The 23764-nt window shown below is 38.7% G+C and overlaps 2 protein-coding genes and 1 pseudogene across 2 annotated transcripts in view; 2 read left to right on the forward strand and 1 right to left on the reverse strand.

Moving 5' to 3' along the window:
* The first annotated feature begins 14106 nt into the window (after window positions 1–14106).
* Window positions 14107–15085, forward strand: LOC148731623 (uncharacterized; annotated as a pseudogene).
* Window positions 15086–16739: 1654 nt separating this feature from the next.
* Window positions 16740–19105, reverse strand: LOC148731624 (uncharacterized). Its single transcript, XM_088759368.1, has 2 exons — window positions 18602–19105; window positions 16740–18243 (listed from the first exon to the last, which is right to left on the reverse strand). The coding sequence occupies exons 1-2, from the start codon at window positions 18721–18723 to the stop codon at window positions 17802–17804; spliced, it is 564 nt and encodes a 187-aa protein (XP_088615494.1). The 5' UTR covers window positions 18724–19105; the 3' UTR covers window positions 16740–17801.
* A 17-nt stretch (window positions 19106–19122) lies between these two features.
* The window catches only part of LOC111347606 (fibroblast growth factor receptor homolog 1-like), a 31807-nt gene continuing 27165 nt past the window's right edge, over window positions 19123–23764 (forward strand). Inside the window, exon 1 of the mRNA XM_088759338.1 lies at window positions 19123–19439. The gene's annotated coding sequence lies outside the window, so the exon portion shown is untranslated. The remainder of the gene's footprint in view (window positions 19440–23764) is intronic.

Below are 23764 nucleotides of genomic sequence, written 5' to 3' on the forward strand. Positions count from 1 at the left end.
TCAGTAAAACGGAAAGGCATATTTAGGTGTTAATTTGCGAAAAAAAAGAAAGGTTTCATCTTTTATCCAGCAGTGTTGTTTTCATATTAAGTTTATTCCACAGCCACTAACACATTATTTTTCTGAGTTCCTTGCCTAGTGTGCATGGTTGATGTGGCATGCGCAAGCTAATCACAGTGTGAAAAGTACGGAATCTAAGGGACAATAAATAGATCCAACAGACCTTTCAGAAACTGCTCCCTCCGGGTCTTGTGAACCCTCGGCAGAACCCCGCCATCTTAAACTCAACAATCGTTCAGCATGCTTCTTCCGGAAAGTGGTGCAGACAGCTATAGATTAGTGCAAACGATTAATAACTCGCGATCGTAATGTATTATATTACAGGCCTGACCAGCTGACGTCCTTGTATATGTGTCTAAAGGAAGAGTATTCTTGAGCGGTAAGGTGCGTCGACGCGAGGGGAATGGGAAGAAATATACACACCCGATCCACCGCTCCAGATTATTGCCTTTCACTAAGTTGCCAGCTACGCAGGCCAGTTTAAAAAAAAAACAAAAACAAAAAAACAAAAACAAAAAGCAAAAAACTAAATAAAACAAAAACAAAAATAAAACAAAACACAAAAAGAAAACAAAAAAGAAAACAAAGAAAACCAAAAATATCTAGAAAAAGGAAGAAATTTACTCGGCAGTTTAGTATGAGCTACGGGAAAGTTGAAATGTGAGCAACAATAACAGAAACTTTTAGGAGTAGTGTATAGTAAGGGTAGACTTGTAGGAGTGAAGGGCTGGAAAATAGAACTAGCAAACACAAGTTAAGGCTTATGGTACTTACGTGATCCAACAGCAGCGATTACGCCAAATATACGTTTAACTTGGTCGGCCATTTGGAAGTTTACAACGTGGCTGACCGACACACCTGTAGTTTTCCCGGTGTGGATCTTGGACCCCTCCAGAATCTTCCTAGTGAGTGTCGGTGCCTCGGGCAGATTGTCACAACCGCGAGTTGACTTCTCGATAAATGTTGTATTCCCGTTCTTGCCACTATTAGCTCGACTTCCGTAATAGCGCTGCATATGGATAAGTGGCAGCTAACTAAATGGGTGGATATATCTGCGTTGCAGTCGGAGAGCAAAACGCACTTCGTTTCTTCCCTACTAGACCCACACGGAGTCTGTACTATTTCGTAAAGAGAACAATTTAAGGGTGCGGCAGACATCTTTCCGATAAACAAACACTACAGCATGAATGCTTCAGCAGTTAAGTCAGTAAATGTCACGTGACAACTGGTGTACATCCCAACGGATTTTAATTGAATTACAGCGAAGTAAACAAAGTTTCGAAGAAGGGAACTGAAAATAATCCGGCATAGGATAAAAGAAGCTGTTAGGAAAACGAGCTCTGTTGCGTCTTGCCGAAAAAAAAAATCTCTTGCTACTGAAGAGAGGTTAAGGAAATATTACTGGTAAGATCTTCGATGTCCACTTCTCTGTGGTTGATGATAATTGAATTACTTGGCAATAAGCGTGCAAAACAAACACAGCTGTTTACTTAATCAGCGCTTCGTGGGAGATGAAAATGGCCATAAACTCAAAATATACCTAGCCTCAGAAGTGTGGAATAATATACTCTTCAGTTAAAAGAGACAGCTCTTTGTGTTTAAGAACATCGTAGAAAAAAATTGTTATGGACACAATTTTAAATAACGCTAATTTGCATAATTTATTAACTATAAACACAGGTCTTTCCTCTTTAGAACACAAATGTCACTTAACGGCAAAAAAGTCGCATGATATGTATTTTTCAATATAAAAATCCGCTCTTCAGTTTTATTTTATGATTTTTAACAAGTTCTCAGATCCCAGATTTACCTGTTGGTCGGATCGCATTATCTTTGATTTCGATCAAAATGCCAAAAGTTTTATTCCATAATTTACTTATTAGGTGTAAGGGCTTATAGGCTGCAATAGATCTTACTCTAGATCAGGCCCCATATAAGAGAAAATAGCTTTCAACCACACGTACCTCACTCATCACAAATTTCAATGCTCGAGGTGAGTATTTTGAAAAATTTGTAACTCAGTTAAAAATATAAACAAAGTAATCATTTCAACGTTAACGTAGTGGCAGGTTTTTTTCCTTTTTCCCTACTTTGCCAAAAAAATTAAAAGCCTGGGGGAGGGGTAAGAATTCAACAATGAGTATAAAATATCAAAGCCACTGATTCATTACTAAATTCCAGAGAGGGAGGGGGTTACTATACAGACCTTCTTGAGTCCTATGATCTGAAACAACATGTCAATTGTGGAACTCATACCAGTGGCCATACCCTTGATTTAGTCATTACAAGATCAGATGACTCTTTTATCAAGGATACCAAAGTTAAGAATCCTGTTATTTCGGATCATCTTGCAATTCATTGTTTGTTATCTATTCAGAAACTTCAATTTAGAAAAAAATTGATTAACGTCCGGAAATTACACTCCTTAAATATGGACTCCTTTTGTAAGGGCATTATGGATTCTCCTTTGTTACAAGATCAAGCTACTGACCTAGATACGGTGGTAGATCAGTATGATAGGGTTCTGCGACAGTTATTGGACCAATATGCTCCAAAGAAGAAACGTCTAGTAACTGTAAGGCCATCTGCACCGTGGTATACATCGGATGTTGTTACTGAGAAAAGGAAAAGGAGAAGACTGGAACGGAGGTGGCGTGCTTCGCGGCTACAATGGGACCGGGATGTTCGTCAATGCTGTGTGGTTAACAACCTTATTGCTACATTGAAATCAGCGCACTACACTTCAATCATCAATGAACATCCCTCAGATCAAAGGATATTATTCGCGACTGTTAATAAATTACTTCAAAAACCTTCTGGGAAGCGCTATCCACCCTCTGTTGATAATTCTGCTCTGGCAAATTCATTTGCCGATTTCTTTATTAACGATATTGATAAAATTCTCTCCAAACTTGTTCAGAGAAATATTATCGTAAGGCCCTTACGGCCAATACCATTAACATGTCCTGTGGAGTTCAGTAACTTTCGAAAGGTTAGCCAAGAGGAAGTAAAGGTGTTTGCGTGTAAGCCCTCTTCTAAGTCATGTGTCTTGGATCCTTTACCTGCAATGGTTCTCAAGGGCTGTTTCACGGTGTTGCTACCTACAATAACTAAGTTTGTCAATTTGTCTCTCTCAACTGGCAGAATGCCTAATGCATTGAAAGTCGCTGCTTTATCTCCGTCTCTGAAGAAACCTGATGCTGCCTTCAAAAAGTTTTCAAATTTTCGTCCTATTTCCAATCTGACGCTAATCTCAAAGATCATTTAGAAAGCCGTTGCTGAACAATTTACTGACCATGTAAAGTCATACCATCTAGATGTGATGTATCAGTCTGCCTTCAAGGTCTTGCACTCGACTGAGACGGCCTTACTAAAAGTACAAAATGACATACTGCGTGCTGTTGATGATAACAAGTCGGTTATACTCCTTCTACTCGACTTGTCCTCAACATTTGATACGGTTGACCATTTAATACTCTTATCTAGACTCTCCCATCGTTTTGGTTTAAAGGGTAATGCCCTTGCTTGGTTTGACTCGTATCTCAAATCTCGCAAACAGTTTGTGCAAATTGAAGAATGTCAGTCATCACAACGTTGTTTAGCACATGGGGCGCCTCAAGGATCTGTGTTATCTAAGTCATCTGTTGAGCTATGAGTCAAAGACATTGACTGGTGGATGACAAACAACATGCTAAAGCTCAATCAGGAGAAAAGTGAACTGATTGCAATTAGTTCAAAATTCCGCCCAAAGCCTGCCATTTTATGTGTCAGTTGGTGATGAACAAATACTCCCCTAATCTTTAGCTAGGAATTTCGGTGTCATATTTGACAGGCCCCCAATTTTGTTACGTGCACGAATGACCAACGGATGTCCGCTAAACAAAGCATATATGAAAATAGACTCCCGAGTACGATATAAGGCACGCAACAAAAATGTAAAAACAAGCAGCTACCCATTTTTACTATTATTTAATTAGTTTTACACTGTCCAATTTACTTAGGTTAAAGATTAAATTAAGTAGTTCGTAAAGCAGGCTTACAATCCTTTATGCCGTAGAAGTGTTCATCGTCTTGGTCAACTTCGAATTCCAACTTCCACCGACTAAAGACCACTGCGCTTGGCTTTCTTGATTCATCGCATTCTTTCCTTGTACACATCTCTTTCTTCTCTCCGAACATCGCAAGGTCAAAAGGTTATAGCCTCGTCACATCATACCTTCCACAAGTTCAGCCAGCAAGCCACCAGGGTAAGCCCTCGGGAAAATCCTTTCTTTGTACTTCTCACAAGCCAGCTATTATACATTTACTATAGGTATCTAGAATGTTCTATTACTATTTATAGCGTATTACAAGTTGTAATAGTTTTGGAAACTGCTGAGTCACATGAAAGAAGTTTCTGGAATATTACAGAGTAAAGATAATCCTAGAAAAATCTGGAATTGCGTGACAGATTCAGTGAAAATAATTCGATCGTCGTAACACCTATGAATCTGGACACAAATGGCAACAGTTACACTCTCAGCCGACCCGAAGGGGGGAGGAGTAATATCAAAGACAAATATAATATTTCTATAAACGCGGTTTACTTAACAGAGAATTGACCCTTGACATGCAAACGCTCTGTAAGAAGACAGGGACCTTCTGATACACGTTAGAGAGCGTTTGGTCAGAGATGATCAAGAAGGATCAAAGTAGCCATCTAAATCTTTGAAAGTCTTCAAAATATGACCTACAGCAAATTTGACCTTCTCAAAAACCGGTCTCAAATTAGATACTAAAAAGACAGTGCTCGACTTTTTCCTTGAGAACGTTGGAATACGCGACAAATACGTACCAGTCTCCGCTTTCACCACCACATTGAAAACAATGCTACCACAATGCAACGCAATCAGAGCGCGCACACCGTCTGAGTGAATACTAAGCAACGCCCCTCGATAAGCTATTCATTTCACCTATATCTTTCATCGTTGATGGCAAGATTCCTTTATGTACGAGATTCTGAATTCCCAATCCGGTACATAATTCCATGTTTAAAAAACCAAGACAGTCCTTTGATTAGACAGTCCAACATTACACGTTCTGTTCTACGACCTATCTCAATCCCATCTTCTTGAGTTACAAAAATGCTATGTTTTATAAGGTATGGATATACACACCCAGATACGTAAGTCCGGAGTGGTAAGATAATTTAAGCTAACTTGACAAATTTCCAGTTTTGTTGTACACATTCTTCAATGATTCGTGGCCACTAATTTCCTGTTACATCGGCTTGCTTGACATTCATAGTGTTAAATGCATGCGGTTTTACTAGGGACTATTTGATTAAATACATCTTTGTTTTTGAAGGCTCTATTACACGACGCCGGTCAATACTTCCTGTGACATTCCACAAATCAGTGTTGGCGACAAGAAATAATAACTTACTTAATCAACTACTAAATATACCGAAACAGGAAAACTCCATTATGAGCACGTGCAACCTTTTTGCGACAAGGGGGGAGGGGTGGGAGTTGAATGGGCTTTAGGAGGATTCCTTGGTTTTCAGGGGGGGAGCCGAGGGAGGATCAGTCGTCGCTGACAGAGTTAACAAGTTAAAAGGGGGAGGGGAGCGGAGACTATACAAAACTGAATGCCAATGAGGGAGATCGTAAGAATACTACAGAGCCTTGAGTAGGCCTGCTGTCCCATTCTGCTCGGAAACTTCTGGCGTTAGGAACAAACCTTTGCGGTTCTAGCAAACCTAAGCAATTGTCACCAATCTGAGCAATTTCTTAGCAACTTATACGTTTATAGCAAGATAAAGTCAACCTCATACAAAACTTCCGTTTATGCAAATTTATTGAACATTCGCACAGGCCTGTTATCTAATATTAGAATATAAGAACAGATAATCAGACAAAACGATGCACAAAATGGCTGTCTCTGTTAATTTTTTTTGCGTTATGCGGAAACGGAAAATGCATATTAGAAAATGCAGAATTGTAGAGTTTATATATAAAATGCTCTTTGCTAAAAAAGAAAAAAAAATTTCCGACTCTTTGGCACCTTTAGATCACTAAGCACCATTAGGTCACTCCAAGCATTTCGGGGAAGGGGGAGAGGGAGATCTAATTTTTATATGTATTCTTTTTTTATTTGCCTTACCAACTTATCTTATACCTCTCATTTATTTTACAAGCAGCAGAGAACTTAATTAATAATTTTTGGACAAGAAAAAAAAAGGACCATTCCAGTCGCGTATCATTTAACGTACGCCCACCGGCCTCAGCAACTTATCAATTCAGAAGTGGACAGGAAAGAAATTAATTCCCTTCTTCAAAAATAGATAAAAAAACATTTTCAAACGCCATTGCTTTCCTCACAAACCATCATCACTGGCCACTTACGCATCTTTTAGCGTACTCATCAGCGGCTTCACCAACGAACCCAATTCTTTCTTTTCACTTTATGAACTGAAAATTGTCCGCAAACCATCAACTGCATTAACAATAAGTTGAAATAAATTTACAATTATCTCAGTACTGTTTAGAAGGGAAATATTACTCAAAATTACTGCTTGTAATCGAGACTTAGTCAATACTATACCAGATGGTTGCAAGCCCACAATGTTCCTGTCCTCTTATTGGCTTGCTTCGACGTAAAATAATAACCATTCAAAGGAAATGATAATTGGATTGTGATATACATATTTTTATACATAACACTTGTCATCTCCTTCCTCTTTGTCGTTCTTGTCATTGCGGAACGAAGTTTCGTGTTTTGCGATTCTGCAATTTTCTTGGAAAGCATCGATTTATTGGAAGAGGGACAAATTGAGAAGGTATTATTGCTTTTTTTTGTTTTTGTTTTTTGTTCTGGTATCGTGCGGATCACCAGACATGCTTCATCGTTGTATAGTTCAGTTCTTATATTGTTGATGGCGCGCTGTGTATGATTAATTCTAGCGGATGAACATCATCCATTTTATTTCGATTCTGAGTTGTTCTTTTTCCATTGGTGTGCCCCTCTTTCCGTTTAACTGTTCGAAATGCGAAATTTTCAAGAGTTTATAAAAGAACCATATTTTGGTAACTATCGGTTAAAACAGTCTAAGGACGCTGAACTAATTATTTTATTACTCACCACTTGATCGGCTTGTATAAAAAATTATGGAGTCATGAGTTTAATTTGTGATCAACAGAAAGAATAATGCGCTAATTGGCAGATCAGCTGTCTTACTAAAAAAAACAATCATATTAAACAATCATCATTATTCATATCCTCTTAATATATGTAATTTTTCTCACTATTACTGGTGTCATTATCATAATTAATTTTTACCCCAATGAGTAGTAATGTCGCAGTCTGGCCAATTTTCCGTTGTCTATAAGAGTGCAATAAAACCCTGTTCGCGTCAACGCGTCAAACAATACGTTTATCAGCTCTCAAACACACTGTTAGTGATTTGGAGCTCCTTTCAGAGCTCACTGAATCTTTGATCACCCAGCATCAAGTGTCTAAGCATTCAGAAAAGTGTACTGACGATTAGTTCCTGGAAGGAAACTGTAATCCCAAAATAGTGCATTTGTTCGTATGCTCTACTTTGTTCATTTATTAATATTTTTCTTCTACGACTCCGAAGAACTCCCGTTAGACCGATTCATACACCTTATTTCGTCCTTCTGTTAAGATAAGTGATTTTTCGAAGAGTCAATCGAATCTTAAGTGGGAAAAAATAGAAAACACCTACTGTTTATCAAACTGTCACAGGCTTAATATGAAGCTTGTAATGAAATAAATTTCATTTGATCTGAGACGGAACGACTCGTGGAGATAAAAATTTTCAATTGTTTTGAGTACTTTTCGTTTTAACGTCCCAGATAAGCTCCCATTGCCACCATGTCGAATTATTTGGGATTAAAGTAAGAGTGTAGAGAATGCACATGGTCGGTTTCAGTACACACTATCTTTATCCTACCCATAATGGATCTCTACTTATAAGATACATTTTCTTGTACAATAACACAGCAGAAGCATCTTATGCATCAGGAGTACCGTAGTAACAACACTGATGAAGTCGATATTTGAACGAACTAATGACTAAAAAAAAAAAACAATAACAACAACAAAAGCAACTCCGGCAGCGGCAATATGTCCAAATGATAAATATTGTTCATACAGCAGAGTAAAATGGATGTAAAAAGAAGAAAATAGTACATTATTCACACTAGCATATAAAGAAAGGAAATAATGGAGGTTACAAACGTGCTTATTTTTACGATGTCGAGTTTTGAGCTGTGGAAGCATCACTGTCATACAATGAAAGGGGAAACCGAGTCATGATATCCAAAACTATTTTTGGAGAAACACAGCTGGCCCAATTGTTTATGATTTTCTTCCACGAAAGCAGTTCCTCACATACAAAAAATTCGTTTATTTAGCGCTAGTCTTCCTTTTACACTTAGTTTATCAGGAACCAATTAATGAATTGACGATAGAGGAGCTTTTTAAATTTGAAGAGAAACAGGTGAATATATTATTTTAGTCTTGTCCAGCTTTTTGTTTATCAGGAACTTGTCGCTCTAACCTTCATTTTCCTCATCCAACATCTGCTGAGTCGTATTCTTTTCAAGATATAAAATGTTCCTTCGTATGATGGTTTATTTTTAACCCAGTATAATTTACTTTCTGACCTTTTATGGCAATTACGTTTAATTGCATTGCCTTCCAATAGGTGGCTCAGCTCATCGTGGGTTGGTGTATGCATTTGTACGCAATTTCTTTTCAAGTGATGATATCTTTTTCTTCTCTCTGCCAAAAATAAGGAAATAAGGTTGAGTAAAATAAAGAATATTTAAATGCATTAGATGAATATACATTAAACATAAGGAAAATGTTGCTTTCGAAAACAAAAACCTGAATGGAAAAGAATGATTTCTACATAGGGTTTGCGGAGCAGTTTATGATCAACAATATTTTCTGATACAATAGCATGTGATTTATCAAGTTATGGCTTATTTGTGATGCGTAATCGTGTGAGATCATAGCCGGTATATTTTTGGTGGACCAACGTTAGCTGCATTGCTTTTTTGTTTACTTGACAACTATAGTTATATCCAGACGACTCGAACTTTCTCAAAATTGAATTTGTAATTGTTTTCTTAATCTACACTATTCAGAGTCGTGAATGGAGCTAACACCTCTGTTCCAAGGATTTCAACCTTTCTCACGGGCTCATTAAAAAGTAAATGGAAAATGGTTCTCAGAGAAAACCTTTATGTCAAACATGTTAATCCAAATTACAAGACGACCTTAGCTTTGAGATGTTAAGTTTCTTCTTCAAGGGAAGTGTACCAGTTGTTTGAATTAAAGCACAAACTGAACTGTAACTATTCCTGTTTTGTTCTCCGCCACCTTATTATTAGCGTAGTTTTGATCGCTTGCCTTGGAATGATTTCTAGTTTTAGAGACGAGACTTATAACACTGCATGACAAGACAACGATATTTTTTACAATAATTTGCTTACGGCTAGAAAAAAATTAATTCTTCCTTGCATCACTTATATTTGTAATTTGCAGTATGCTATTCTGAAGATTGTCATCATATCTATCCACTGAATTCAAAATGTCATAAAAAACGCACTGTTTGAAAAGGAAAAAATGAAAGGGAAAATATGGTAAGCTGGTGGGCTATTAATTTCCAAGAAAATAGATATCTTTTCTGGTGAACGATGAACTATCTTTAAAATACTTTCTCACCATGTAGAAAAAAAGAAGTGTCATTTTAACTCCAAATGCGTTTCTCATTGGTCGTCAAACGGAAGCCCGAACATGATAGGAAAAACTAGAGAGAGGTTAATTCAAGTTTTTAGCATCTAAGAATAACAAACATAAATAACATGGAACACAATGAGAACTACTGGTTCTATCAGTAATTGTGCTATCCAATAAAGTCATTATCTTATCTAACGTCTAACCACACTGAGATCTACCGCCGTCGTCAGATAAGACTGTTACAGACGACACGACTCAGACAACGATTTAAACTTTTAACGACTTTCGCTCCTGTTTTGAGTCGCGCTTTAATTCGGTTCTTTCGATCTAAATGTGTGGACTAGGGAATCTTAAAATTTGAATTTCTGGCGGGTTTTCTCACGTCTGACAGACATTCTTAAACCTTGCCCTATATCTGGTCCTGGGTAAATGAACCTTTTTCATGTTTCTTTAACGCACCAGGAGCTCATTGAATTCACCAGGTTCTATTTGTTTCCAAATGAATATACGTTCGGTGAATCATCAACGAACGCATCAGATGCTGCATACATATCCTTAACATTTGATAATAATAATAATAATAATAGTAATAATAATAATAAAAAACTGGAGAGAACTATATATCGTGACTTATGCCTCTTGCTAAATTTCAAAACCTTGCTCGGTGAATAGTATTCAGATCGACGTTTTCAAGCAAACCGTGTCACGATGTATTCAATCCTATGTTAATCTGAGATTTTAAGGCTTACTTTTAAACTAAGCAGTATCTTTTGGTTTAATAGTCAAGGCTAAAACCCTTGGATAAGACTGTTGTCACCGATGATAAATGAATTTTTTAAATCGGCAGCGGTTGTCTTTAGTTTCTCAATTAGGAGTCAAGGCCAGTTGAGGCAACTGCAATCACCCACATAATTTTGATTCTTGAGATTCACCTTTGGGGATCTCCTTTCCTGGAAGTTTGAATAAAAGCCACAGAAGGAACAAAACTATTTATGCCTAGAAAGTTCAAACACCGGTTAAGGAAACGCGAGGTTCGAAACTCGATAAAAAATCATCACTACAATAATTAAATTCAGGAAACGCCTATAGTTGTAATTAATCGGCACTTGGTAACATAGCAGCTATAAAAATAAAAACCAAAGCGTTTTCTTGGCGATATTATAAATACGAAAGTTGTCCTATTATTTTCCTTTGGTTGTACACTACTTTGTGAACTTTTTTGAACTTTGTGAACCATTTACTGCAGTACACTACTTTATTGTAAAGCGAATCATTTTCGTCCTCAAAACTTACTTTACAATACGACAGTTGTTTGCATCACGACCACAACAAAACGCATTCGTTTCCTCGCGTGCACTCAAATTATTTTGCCAATTGTGTGCAAAAATGCAAAATTTTTCGCTTGTCTTTTCAATTTCCCCTTCTTTAACTACCTGAGTGACCTGTAAATGCAGGTAAAATAAAGTAATGATACTCTCAGTTCGACCTACCGCGAAAAGTACTTATTCTTAATAATCAATTCATTCTGCAGATATCAAAATACAAATTTGTCAACGTATAAGGATGATAGGTAACTTTCGGCATCGAGAGAGGACAACGTGTGCGGTACTATTAACTCTTACTGGCACTCTATGGATTCTTCCAATCGTCCAGATGGAAACGTGCGAACCCAGTATAAAAAGTAAGTAATGAAACGTTCACGTGGGAATAGCCTGTATATGTCAATATTTCTTCTTTCACAAATATATGGCATGTACTTAAACAATGGGTAACGTTGAAAATACACTCTGATTGGCTACTCACCGCTGGGCAACACGCGCGGGATTTGCCCCCGAAAATATGGTAATCGGTGCAGGAATAACTGAGTTAAATCATCTTTCCGTACTATTTTATACTTACACCAAAAAATGCGTGTAAGTATCCCGAAGTAGTTATGATATTGATCCACCAGAAAGCTATCTGTTCTACGTTATCTGTTCTAAGATGCAAACAGTGAATGTGAGCTTCGAGGAACAGATTATGTCCAAAGACAATTATACAACTATGTTTTCGCGCGAGATGAAAACTATTGTGTTTATCATCCTTCAGATATTTTTGCAACGCGCGGGAAAATGACATGGTCACGAACACTTTACTGTTTGCTGCGTTGGATGATGATTTTTCATTGCGCTCTGGTACAACTTTATCAACAAAATGACCTCGTCCCTTCTTCTGTAACAACAGCAAAAATGCTTCTTCATCTTGAATTAAATTTTAAATGAACACTTTTATCGTTTAGATGGCGTAGTGGTGGAAAATAAGTGGATATTCCCCAGTTTTAGTTAGGGCATGTCCGGTCACGTGATCCGTTTGGAACAATAGTACGCAAGGAAAAACATTTGATTGACTATAAAAATGATAGATGCAATATATGAGAAAACCTTATCTTTGAGTCGCAGAGTGCTCGACATTCCTGGAGCTATATAATTAATTGAATAGTAAAGGGGAATTTATAACATTACACTACAGAACTGTTTTGAAAGGGCCTCCTGGTCCTCTCTCATCAGGTGCAGGAAACACTGACCAACTAAGGTACTCCTCATAAGTTGATGGTTAAAGCATACTTTATCAATTTCTTGCTTGTATGTCGGCATGTAGTCGCCAATTTGTTCCTTTTGTTTAGGGTGCTGGCGCCTTGTTTGCATATGATGAAGAATTTCTCCAAAAAGCGCAGATTGCGCCTCATTTAAGTGGGGTCTGGCACGAGCTATTATCCTCCAGGTCATAGCAAATTCTGTTTTGGTATCCCTCAGCGATCAGATGTGTTTGCTGAATTTGGTTGCGTTCTTTTAATTCTCGTTTCTAAATGAAGTCGTATGCAATGATTACAGAATCCAATCATGTTGCTCACGGGCGCTGCCGGCTGTATAATAATTAGATATATGTATTCAGTATTGAGAAGATATAACAGTTAATAATCTCTTGAAAATATAAATATATATATAAAATTGTAGTACACGAGGACGGACAACTTCGAGCTAAGAAAGACATATACTCAAATAAAAAGTCTTAGAAAGTTTAATAAAAACGTTTCGGTCCGAGACCTTCATCAGTTGTAATACAATGACTTAAAAATTCCTTAAATAGATTTATATAGGGCGTGATGACACATATAAATAAAACAGTAATTACTACGCGAAAAATTATCACAATAAAAATATTGTTTTAAATGTAATAGAAATGGTTTAACTGTAGTAGAACAAGATGCGATCTTTGTCGCAACTTCTTGGTTGAATCTAATTCCTTTTTAAGTTTTCAAACATGCAAGAGTTACAAGATACGATCGAAACTTTCCTGTGATTCTAAGAACATAATTTATTTGGCTTCGTGCTAGAAATGTCGCCTACAATACATTGGTTCGACAACAAATGACTTTAGAGTTAGATTTCGCAACCACAAGTCTGCTATGGTCACTAAGGAAAAGACCTGTGAAGTAGCGGTACATTTCAACAAAACACCACATGATTTAAGCGATTTCTCATTTCAATGCATTGATCAAGTGCAGGCGACAGTAAACAATTTAGGTAATATCGAGAAACTTCTAATTACCAAAGAAGCATATTGGAGCGCACAGTTGTTCTCCCTGGCACCCTTCGGCTTGAATAAGTGTCAGGAATTTCACTCCAAAAAAAGAATAAACTATAATTAATGCGGAGAATTTTTTTCAAATTGGGCGGGCATCAAAGGTCCCAGTGTCAGCGTTAATTGAGAATTTTAGCACAATTCTCGCCTTTCAAGTCAACGCTGGTTGCTTAACATTTTCAGTGGATTCGACTTTTTTTTCCATTTCTTTTTGTTGTGATAATTTTTCGCGTAGTAATTAATGTTTTTGTTTATATGTGTCATCACGCCCTATATAAATCTATTTAAGGAATTTGTAAGTCATTGTATTACAACTGATGAAGGTATCGGACCGAAACGTTTTTATTAAACTTTCTTAGACTTTTTATTTGAGTAGATGTCTTTCTTAGCTCGAAGTTGTCCGTCCTCGTGTACTACAATATTTTTCCGATTATTTATCGAGGTTTGGACTTTGAATCCTTTTGGATCCTTCTGGCGCGGCGTCACTGTTGGCTCGAGGCCTTTTAACTTGTTACATATCTATCGTACAAGTTCTCTTCAATATCATATATATATATATATATATATATATATATATATATATACATATATGATATTGAAGAGAACTTGTACGAAAAAGGGAACAGTGTGGCTATGGGCAAGTTGCCTACATTATAGAAACACTCAGTAGATGATACACTAAGTGCAATGCCTAATCCGCAAACAGCCTCAGAATTACTGATGACAATAAACAAGAATCATCCCTCTATCGATTTTACGATGGAGCTCGAAGAAAATTGCAGACTTCCCTTTCTCGGAATAGTTATCATCAGGAATGCTTTCCTCCTAGACACCATGGTTTACAGAAAACCAATGGACACAGGAATTCTGCCACACTACCACAGCCACGTTGACGCCAGATACAAACGGTCACTCCTGAACACTACGTTAAGCTGTGCGTTTCAACTCTCTTTTACGCGGAAGTTTTTTAACGAGGAATGTGAACGCCTCAAAGAGAACTACTCCCGACTGCGCTATCCAGACAATCCCGTGCAGTCTACCATTTGCCAATTCATTGAATCAAAAGTATCCGAGGATTCACGTACACATGAATCTTATGAAAGATAAGACCCAGTCATAATCGTGTTGCCATTCAAAGATCAGAAATCTGCGAACGTAGTACGTAGAGAGCTTGCTGACCTCTGTCGGAAGATCAAAGCAGATATTAACCCGTTTACACATAGAAAGATAAAGGATGAAATTAAGGTCAGGGATGACAGGCTGCCTCTTGTGATTCAACAATGCGTCGTATACTCACTTTATTATGGCCTGTGAGATGCAGACTATATCGGCTACACGTGCCGACACCTTCACCAACGACTTGAGGAACACAAAGGATTGGCAATCGGAAACCACCTCAGAGAGCAGCATGATATGAAGCCAGACGACATCGCACAAAGTTCTAGAATCTTAAGAAAGCTTTAGAACAAATTTGATTGTCTCATTTTTGACATGTTTTTCATCAAAGAACTCAAATTAACACTAAAAAGAGTGCGATTTAATTCGCGCCAAGTTCCTTGTTTATTTTATCAGTAGTTCTTGTTATTATTATTCCATTGTTTTACCTCATAGATATTTTTATCCCTTTCTTACATATTTTATCACATTTTAGCGTTTGCCTCATTTTTGCTAATTTGAGCTTTTTCTACGTTTTAATGCTAATTTAGAAACTTTTACTCACTTGAAAATGACCTCCGAAAGGTCGAAAGGTCGTACGCGTGCTGTTTTATCATTAATTTTTATCTCCAAATCGATCTCTAAGAAATTACTTATTAATAAATATGCTTTATTTATAAGTAATTTCTTATTACTTATTACTTATTACTTATTACGCACACATAAACATGCACACACACACACACATATATATATATACATGTTGAGTTAGAAAAATACGACTACGATTTCATCTTTACAAGCATATAGAGTCCTAAAGTGTGACGTCACGTTGCCATGACAGCATTTTTTTCTGGTCTAAACAGTTTAAACTCATACTTCAAACATGGCGTCTTTATCGATATGCTCACTCGTTTCTTTCTTTTCTGGAGAGCGGAAATCGCTTGATCGCGGAGAAAACCACTTCAAATCCGACCATGTCCAAAGCTTTATTTATTCCAGGGGAGTCATCAAAGGTGAAGTCCAAGCAAGCATGAAAAATAAGGACTACAAAGTTACAGTAAGTTGCCAATTTGGGATCACAACACGTATGTTCAATTCGAAGAACTCCCAACCCCGATTTCACCTCCAATTTAATGTTTATATTGCGGAATATATATTGCAACTTACGTGTCTGTTTCGAATTATCTTTTTATCAGATTTATCTCGATGAAAACCTTGAAATAAAAAACACAGAATGCGAGTGTCCTCGCGGCGAGTTCAAGTGCAGTCACGCGGCAGCCATATTTATTTATGGCATCCATAACCTTAGCAGGACGGACCTGGAATGCCAATGGAAACGAAAGCGAAAGGCAGAAAGCGTACAGTCTGCAAGCCAGATGTTTCCAGCGCCACCGAAGAAGAAGGATTACAGCCCTTTGGCGCGCGATCCTAGCCGAGAAGATCGGATGTGGCTGTACAGCGAACTAAAGCGCTATGGCAAATTTACAGGGACCTGCTGGATCTTGAGTCCCGAACCACAACCTGCTACCCCTCTCCCGATCAAGACGATTGAGGATATCATTTACTCAGAAGGTTTCCTTATGGCATCTACGAAGGAAAAACAATTAGAGTACTTGATTGAGAATGCCAAAGTAGAGGAGAGAACCATAAATGTTGTGAGCACCCTCACGGCTGGCCAGCGAAACAGCCCTGCATGGCACCAAGCTCGTAGAGGCCGCCTGACTGCCAGTAATTTTGGCTCCGTCCTCCAGGCAAAAAGAGTTACACCGTCTCTTATCAAGCGACTACTTGGGGAATACAACTTGACTGGAGTTAAAGCAATTGCATGGGGACAGGACAATGAGACTGAGGCCCTGAAATCCTTCACCAACATCACAAACTTTACACCTGTACAGACCGGCCTTTGGCTACACGAGTCGGGAGTTCTGGGTGCTTCCCCTGATGGACTTGTGGGAGACGACTCGGTGATTGAGTGTAAGTGCCCCTACACACATCGAAATGCGACAATCAAGGAAGCTTGTGGGCACAAAGACTTTTACTTGGAGGAGAAGGAAGGGAATTATACGCTGTCTACCACACATGTTTACTGGTCCATACTGGTCACATGCCCCTGACCTGGATTTAGTTGAAATGACAATTTAAGAATGTCACTGGTTTTCATTATAATCTATTTTCACAGAACACATAGTAGTTTGTATTAATGAACATAAAGGAGATGAATATCAGAAAAATGTAAAACTGACCACATCATATTTTTGACCAAAGCTATGTCAATACCATTTGATCTGTTACAGTAGGGCTTCTAGTAATACAAAAATAATATTAAAAACTCATTGTACTATAATTTAGTTGAAAAAAAGTTCTATTCAGTCAAATTCAAAGTCTTCGCAGCCATCCTTGATCAATGGATACTGCAAATTAACAAGAGCTGAGCACAGTTGGCATAGCTTGTCAGCATGGCACCTCAAAAATGCTGGGATGAAGCCAAGGATGCGAAAACTCTTAAGTCTTGCATTTGCACGCTCTACGTGGATGCGACATCGAGCTATTGATTTTGTCGCCCTTGCCTCACTCTCTGTAAACTTTCCATTGTTGAGAAATGGTGGTATGTTCACTGAAACACCTCTTGGAACTACATCGCTGATGAGAAAACCTTTGTCTGCCAGAACAAGATCACCAGCACTCAAATGTTTACAAAACCCAGACTCTTTAACCATGACCTTGTCACTGACTGAGCCAGGAAAAAGATCACTAACATAGGTTATAACTCCATTTGGGGCAACCCCTATAATGACTTTGAAAGAGTTCATTCCCCTGTAGCTGGAATATGTAGCATTCTGCTGGGACATGAGCTTAGGTGCAGCAATTTCAATGTCTGTACAATCAATCACAATGCGGCAACTGCTGTACTCAGTGAAAGAAGATGGCAAACACATCTTGTTCTTTTCTCTAGATGGCACAGTTGTCATGATGTCTTTGAACAGGAGAGAATGCAGAACATGGACAAAAGTTAGTACTATGTTAGCAACAGTTGCAACACTGCATGAAAACAACTGGGCTAAATGTAGATTGGTATAATTTTGTTTCAGTTTCATCAGAGTGATAAATATCTGGTCCTCAAGTGTGATCGCCTCAACCTTCCATCCAGCATAATAGTTTATTTCACCCTTGAATCTTGAAACATATCCCACAACAATATCAAAAACATCCTAAGTGGGTAGACCTGTCTCCATCCGTATCACCTCAGGGCTCAAGCTCTTAGCAGAGTAGTGTGCACTATAGTAACTTGACACTTCCTTGTGTTTAGCAAGTTCTGTTGAAGTCATATCAAGCTCTATTGACAGCAGAGCTTCTTTGGAACTTGTCTTTTCCTCTTGTGAGCATTCAGTGGAACATGGTTCAGAGTTCTCTTTAATCTCTTCAAGCACAGATGCTACAGTTGGTAATTTCGTGGGCTCGGCAGACACTTTCCGTTTTTTCTTGGGGGTAGGTGTACTGGGAGGTGTTGGTCCTGTACCTGGCAGCAAGTCCAAACTATCAAACAGCTTGTGCCTGTTTCTGTCACTGATGGTTGGCATATTTTCTTTTCGCCCATCTTTAAAGTGACAACTGCAAAGTCGCGAATGTTTGCTGGGCTTTCTATCTCCTCTCCTATAACAGAAAAAGACAGAAGCAGTTACTATACTTGCGCTTAAAAAACCCAAAGTTTAGTTGGTCACATGCTTAACCTTGTAGTCTAAGACGTGAATGCGAAGCGAGTATTTCTCTGAGCTTGTTACTTAATACTAGTTAGTGTAAAAGCTTTGATACTCACAACTATCATATAGTTTTTTAGTAACTAAATAATCTTAGATCAAGACTGAAGACAAGGAAAGGCAAAGCCGCGAGAAAAGAAATAAGACAACAAAGAGAAACAGCTAATCGTGAATCAGTTTGAGATAAAAAAAAAAACAGCTATTTCTAATCAATGGTACAGCATCGAAATATAAAATTTTCGAAAAATACTCACCTTACAAATGATATCCACTTATCATAGAGTGTTTTATGTTTTTTCTGGTCTGGAAACGAAAAGAATCGGCAGCAGTGGCTTTCAGATGTGTGATTGCAATCTGGATGAAAACACTGGCCCATCGCAAACTTCGTCTCCGTGGCGTTTTGACTCGAATTATTGCTCACCAGGTGCTTTTGTCCGCTTATTATACTCTTCAATAGTAAGGCCAAAGGTTATCTTGATTCTCTTTATCTTATTTCTATTATTGGAGGATAAAATGCGCTATTATAGCTCTTGAAGTGTTCGAGGTCAACGACAATGTGTCACGCTAGGGACGCCATATTGGTTTGTTTAGACCACAGAATTCCGGTGCTATGGAAACGTGACGTAAGCACTTTAGGACTCTATATGTGTGTGTGTGCGCTTGTGTGTACATTTATTCATTTATCTAATATTTCCCTTTTTTAAACAAGTTAGCGATATTTGTTCTTATTTTTTTTTTGTCTTTTTACCAATCTCTCTAACCCAGTTAGGCCCGTTGTCGGCATCGCTTCCAGTTCAAAAAACAACAGTTTACGCATTGGTGCCTCCATCACCCTGACTTGTACAGCGCAGCCCAGAGATGAAGACTCAGTTTATCTCGATAGATGGGTCGCTTATATCGAGTGGTACGATCCTCAAGGTAGACATGTTGGAGCTAAATGCGAACAACCATCAGTCGTACATGCTCATAGACCTAAATTAAGCTGCCCATTGTTGCTTAAAATCCTGACAGTTGACAGTCTTGGCTTCTACACATGTCAAGCGGGTAACGGTTACACAAAGCACTGCACAAGGATATCAGTAGGGATAGCAGGTATGGAGCCCTATCATTCCTGTATATAACTGCAATCATCATACGTTTTTTAAAGCGACAGTGGGTGTCGTGCACTGGGGTTTGCGGCAGCGGAAAATTAACATTTTTAAGTTGCTTAGTGCTTAAACACGAAACTCCAAATAATACTTGAAGATTATTTTCCTTTACCACTATTATCCTATTCCCACTAGCGATATTTATTCCATAATACTTTTTCCCTTTTGACACTACGGTAAGATTAACAGAAATTCCGCAGCACCAAAGTGTTGATATAGGGGCAAATGTAGTTTTCAACTGCACCGCAGAAGGTAGTCCTTTTAAACCAACCATCTTATGGTTCACGAGCCGCGATTTAATTTCTATGCAATCCAGTTCAAGTTTGAAGGTCATTGAAAAATCGCTGGACGGAAACAGCATGCAAAGTCAGCTCTCAATTAGGAGAGTGACTAACGAAATTTTTGGCCAATATGGACGTGTGGCAGAAAACAGCAATGGTGATTATAAAGCTCTATCTTCGTGGACGTGGGCTTTTTTAATCACGAGGGATTCAGGTGAGTTTTGCATATGCCCAAGGGTTTATTTCCCACGTCATGTTCAAGTTGAAAACCGATGAAGTCTTTCACTTGACTGCCAACACATTCCTTTTATGTTAAGACGTTACCGCACCTGTGCGCACGCGACTTACACGCGCATGCTTTGCAGATTTTAAGTTAAAATGTCCTTAGCAAGTCACGCAGACCTTTCTTTTTTGACGTGTGCAAGATTCTTAGAGAGGAGTTGAAAGTTTTGAGTTTTCTAGTGAGAATTTGTTTGGCGGTAGTTGATGTTTACCGTGAGTTACCAGGCTGTGTTACCAATAAACGCGTTTGTTTGATTTCCGTTTCGTTTCCGAACATATTTGGCGACCACGATGAGAGCAAGGGTGTGAGCTATTATATTTTTTGGGGTTTCGTTTGCGAGTTAAGTTTTGGAGTTGAGTGCTATGGCTACCGAATCCGAGAATGGCGAAGCTATTAAAGTTTACTGAGAAAAAACCACAAAACTCGACCAACTGGAGTCGACAAACAGAAGCAAAAGGACGTTCTGTTGATAGAGACCAAGAAAAGAAAACGCAAGACAAAGACAAAATTGACAAAGGTCAGACATAGTTGGAAAAACTATGCTTAAAAGATTCAGAGATAACGGACATGGAAATTGTGATTGTAAAGCTGTGGGCAGCCTTAGATGACCGCACATGAGATGTTAGAGAAACTGATCGCGTTCTATGTGGAAGTCGAAGAGGAAGCTGCAGAAAAAGAAGCATTTGAAGAGTCCGAAACGATCGAAAGAGATGTACAAAGAATGATCGAAGCGGGTCAAAATGTAATCAAAGTCGGCGCGTCCAAAAGTCACGGCAGCCACGAAGACCGAAACCGATATTTTAAGCCGTTAACAGTTCCCACGTTCAGTGGTGACAAGAGAAAGTTTGAAGATGTTTGGGCCCTTTTACTAGAGTTGTAGACGAGTCAATGGAGCCAGTACATTTGAAAATGGCAAGGTTACGATAATGACTCACAGGGAACGCTTTGGAATCCATCTGTGGTCTTGGATTCGCCGCCTCCGAATACAAGGAGGCAAATTAAATATTAATTAAAGACGAGGTATGGAGGTACGCGCCGGCTTTTGCGAGTCTACTTGGATCAACTAGAACAGGCAACGTTAATAAGAAGCAACGATATCCACGCACTGGAAAAGTTTGCTGACCTTGTTAGAGTTACAGTGGTAAAGTTACAGGTCAAAGGAAGAGACGGGGAGTTGCGTGGTAGAACTCTTCATAGCCTGCTGGTAAAAAGTTGCCTGAGCGTCAGCTAGAGAATTACAGTCGCTGGTTAAACGAACATGCCAGACAAGGATCAGTTATAGCTTTCAGAGACTGGTTGAAAGACGAAGTTAGATTCCAAATAATAGTAGTGGAAATGGTGAACGGGATTGAGTCGAAACCTGTCGAGTATGTCAAACTACCGAGAGTACCAAGATTTCAGGATCAGAATAGGATGCAAAGTTTACATATTGTTGCAAGGGAGAAAGAGAGCGCGTAGTGTAAAGCCTTCATGTTCCCTCTGTCACAGTTTCGATCACGGGGTGTGGTATTGCAAGGAGTATTACGGCACGGGAGTGGATGACCGCTAGAAGATCCCTTAAAGAAAGAAAGCCGTGTTTCCATTGCTTAGCCTCTGGTCATAGGGGGAAAGATTTCCTAAAGGCCCGCAAGTGTGGAATAGATGGTTGCTCTCGAAATCACCACCGTCTTCTTTATGGAGGTGAAATTTTATCAGAAACTGGACCGGCGACAACGTTGCCTTATATGTTGACGATGAGAGACGCCCAGATGTTCCATGGGAGGGGACACCCGCTGTGACCCTGACCAGCTGTAATGAAGAAAAGCCGACTGAATTTTATTCCTTGCGAACTGTCCCTGGGTGGATGAAGGTTAATGGTAAAGTAAAAACAAACGCCATCCTACAGGAGGCATCGAACGATTCTGACCTTTCTAGCTTATATTTGTATTTCAACTGATTAGCTTTCTCTTTGACCTGTTAAAAACTCCCTTGTGTGACTGGCTCAGTTAAAACCTTTAACATGATTTTACTACTATTATTTATTATTTATTTTTATTTGCTCATTTATTTATTTATTTCATTGTTGCGTGTGTGTGTGCGTGCGTGTGTGTGTGTGTGTGTGAGCCGATACAGTGTCTGTTTAGGTAGCCCGCCTAGAATAGCTTTGCTAACTGCGGGCTACAAAAGCCTTTATTTCTTTCATTTTAAAAAAAAAAATAAAGTCAATGTTGTTAAAAGTCAATGAAGAGGTCGCTGGGGTACTGGGACTGCAAGAGCCTTTCAAAAAAGTTAAATTTCATGTTCTCAACGACACCGTTGAAACATTTCAGTCCATGCCATTGAAAATTGAAATCGAAACTGTAGATGTCAAAGGAATTAGGGTAGAAACATGTCCTCAGAAGTTACCGTCGCTGGCAGTTACAGAGATGTGGACTGGAACAAACATCAGGGTAAATGGCCTCACCTGACCCAATGCAGATTTCCCAGGCCGCCAAATAATGGACTTGTCGATCTTTTGATTGGCATTGATAACACTCAACTCCATTATTCACATGTTGATCTCCGAGGAAAACATGGTGGATCTATCGCCCGCCTCGGACCACTTAGGTGAAGTTGGTGCGCCTGACGAAAGCGAAACCGCGAGAACACGATCTCACGTTATTCGTTCCATGTTCACCAGACAGCCTATTTGAAGCGAGACAAAAGAATCTTGTTGTGATGTTGACAACAACTTAAATAAAATTCTGGGAAAATGAAAAGTCTGGCACAGACCGCAATGACAAACTCGTACTCAACGAAGAAGAAAGACTAGCTTTAAGTAAAGTGAAAGATTCCCTCAAGTACAAAAATGGAAGATATCGTATAGCCGTTCCTTGGAAAGAAAACAAACCCGTTCTCCCTAACACTAAACCTATGGCACTGTCTCGCCTACGAAGCACCGAAAAAAATTTGAAGAAGAACAGATATTTACGAAAGGTTCCCTCTGACGAACAGTTGCCAGATAACGTATGGTATTTTACCGCATTTTCCAGTCGTGAGAATGGATAAATCGACAACAAAAGTACGAATCGTATTTGACTGTGCCGCTAAATGTAATGGTACTTCCTTAAATGACATGATTCATCCTGCGCCGAAATTGTGGCGAGATCTTTTCAAAATTCTTGTTCGTTTCTGTCGAAACCCTGTTGTCATCGCTTGCGACATCAAAGGAATGCATCTCCATCGAAAAACGAAAAACGAAAAGTGACCCGATGCGTACGTGTACCTTAGTGCTAACCGTTTTTCAATTTCGTAAAAAACGAAAATCAAATCTCATTTTCGTTTTTCGCGGCGCTGTAAAATACGAATTTCGACTTCAATTTTCGTTTTTCGTTTTCGTGTGCAATTTGAAAAACGGATAACAAGTACATTTGATTTTCGTTTTTCTACGAAACTGAAAAACGGTTGGCACTAAGGTACACAATGTGCGTGTACCTTAGTGCCAATCGTTTTACTCGGTGCTGTAAAAAAAACAAATTTCGACTTCAATTTTTCATTTTTCGTTTTCAAGTTCGTTTTCGTCTGGAATTTGAAAAACGGATTACAAGTCAAGTAATTCGTTTTTCATTTTTCGTTTTCGCCAATGACACTGAAATCGATATTCTGTGGAAAAATTCATCACCTCACGAAGGAATTCTATGCGGTGGCCCATAAGTGCATAACTCGTTCGGAAGAACATGTGCCAAA

This window comes from Stylophora pistillata, chromosome 5 (genome assembly GCF_964205215.1).
Source record: "Stylophora pistillata chromosome 5, jaStyPist1.2, whole genome shotgun sequence".
Lineage (NCBI taxonomy): Eukaryota > Metazoa > Cnidaria > Anthozoa > Scleractinia > Pocilloporidae > Stylophora > Stylophora pistillata.

Excerpts from the sequence above, each read along its gene's own strand:
- LOC148731624 (XM_088759368.1), bottom strand. The coding sequence starts at position 18,723 with ATGGGCCAGTGTTTTCATCCAGATTGCAATCACACATCTGAAAGCCAC. Across the intron at positions 18,244-18,601 it reads AAGTGGATATCATTTGTAAG|GAGAGGAGATAGAAAGCCCA; the intron begins GTGAGTATTTTT and ends TTTCTGTTATAG.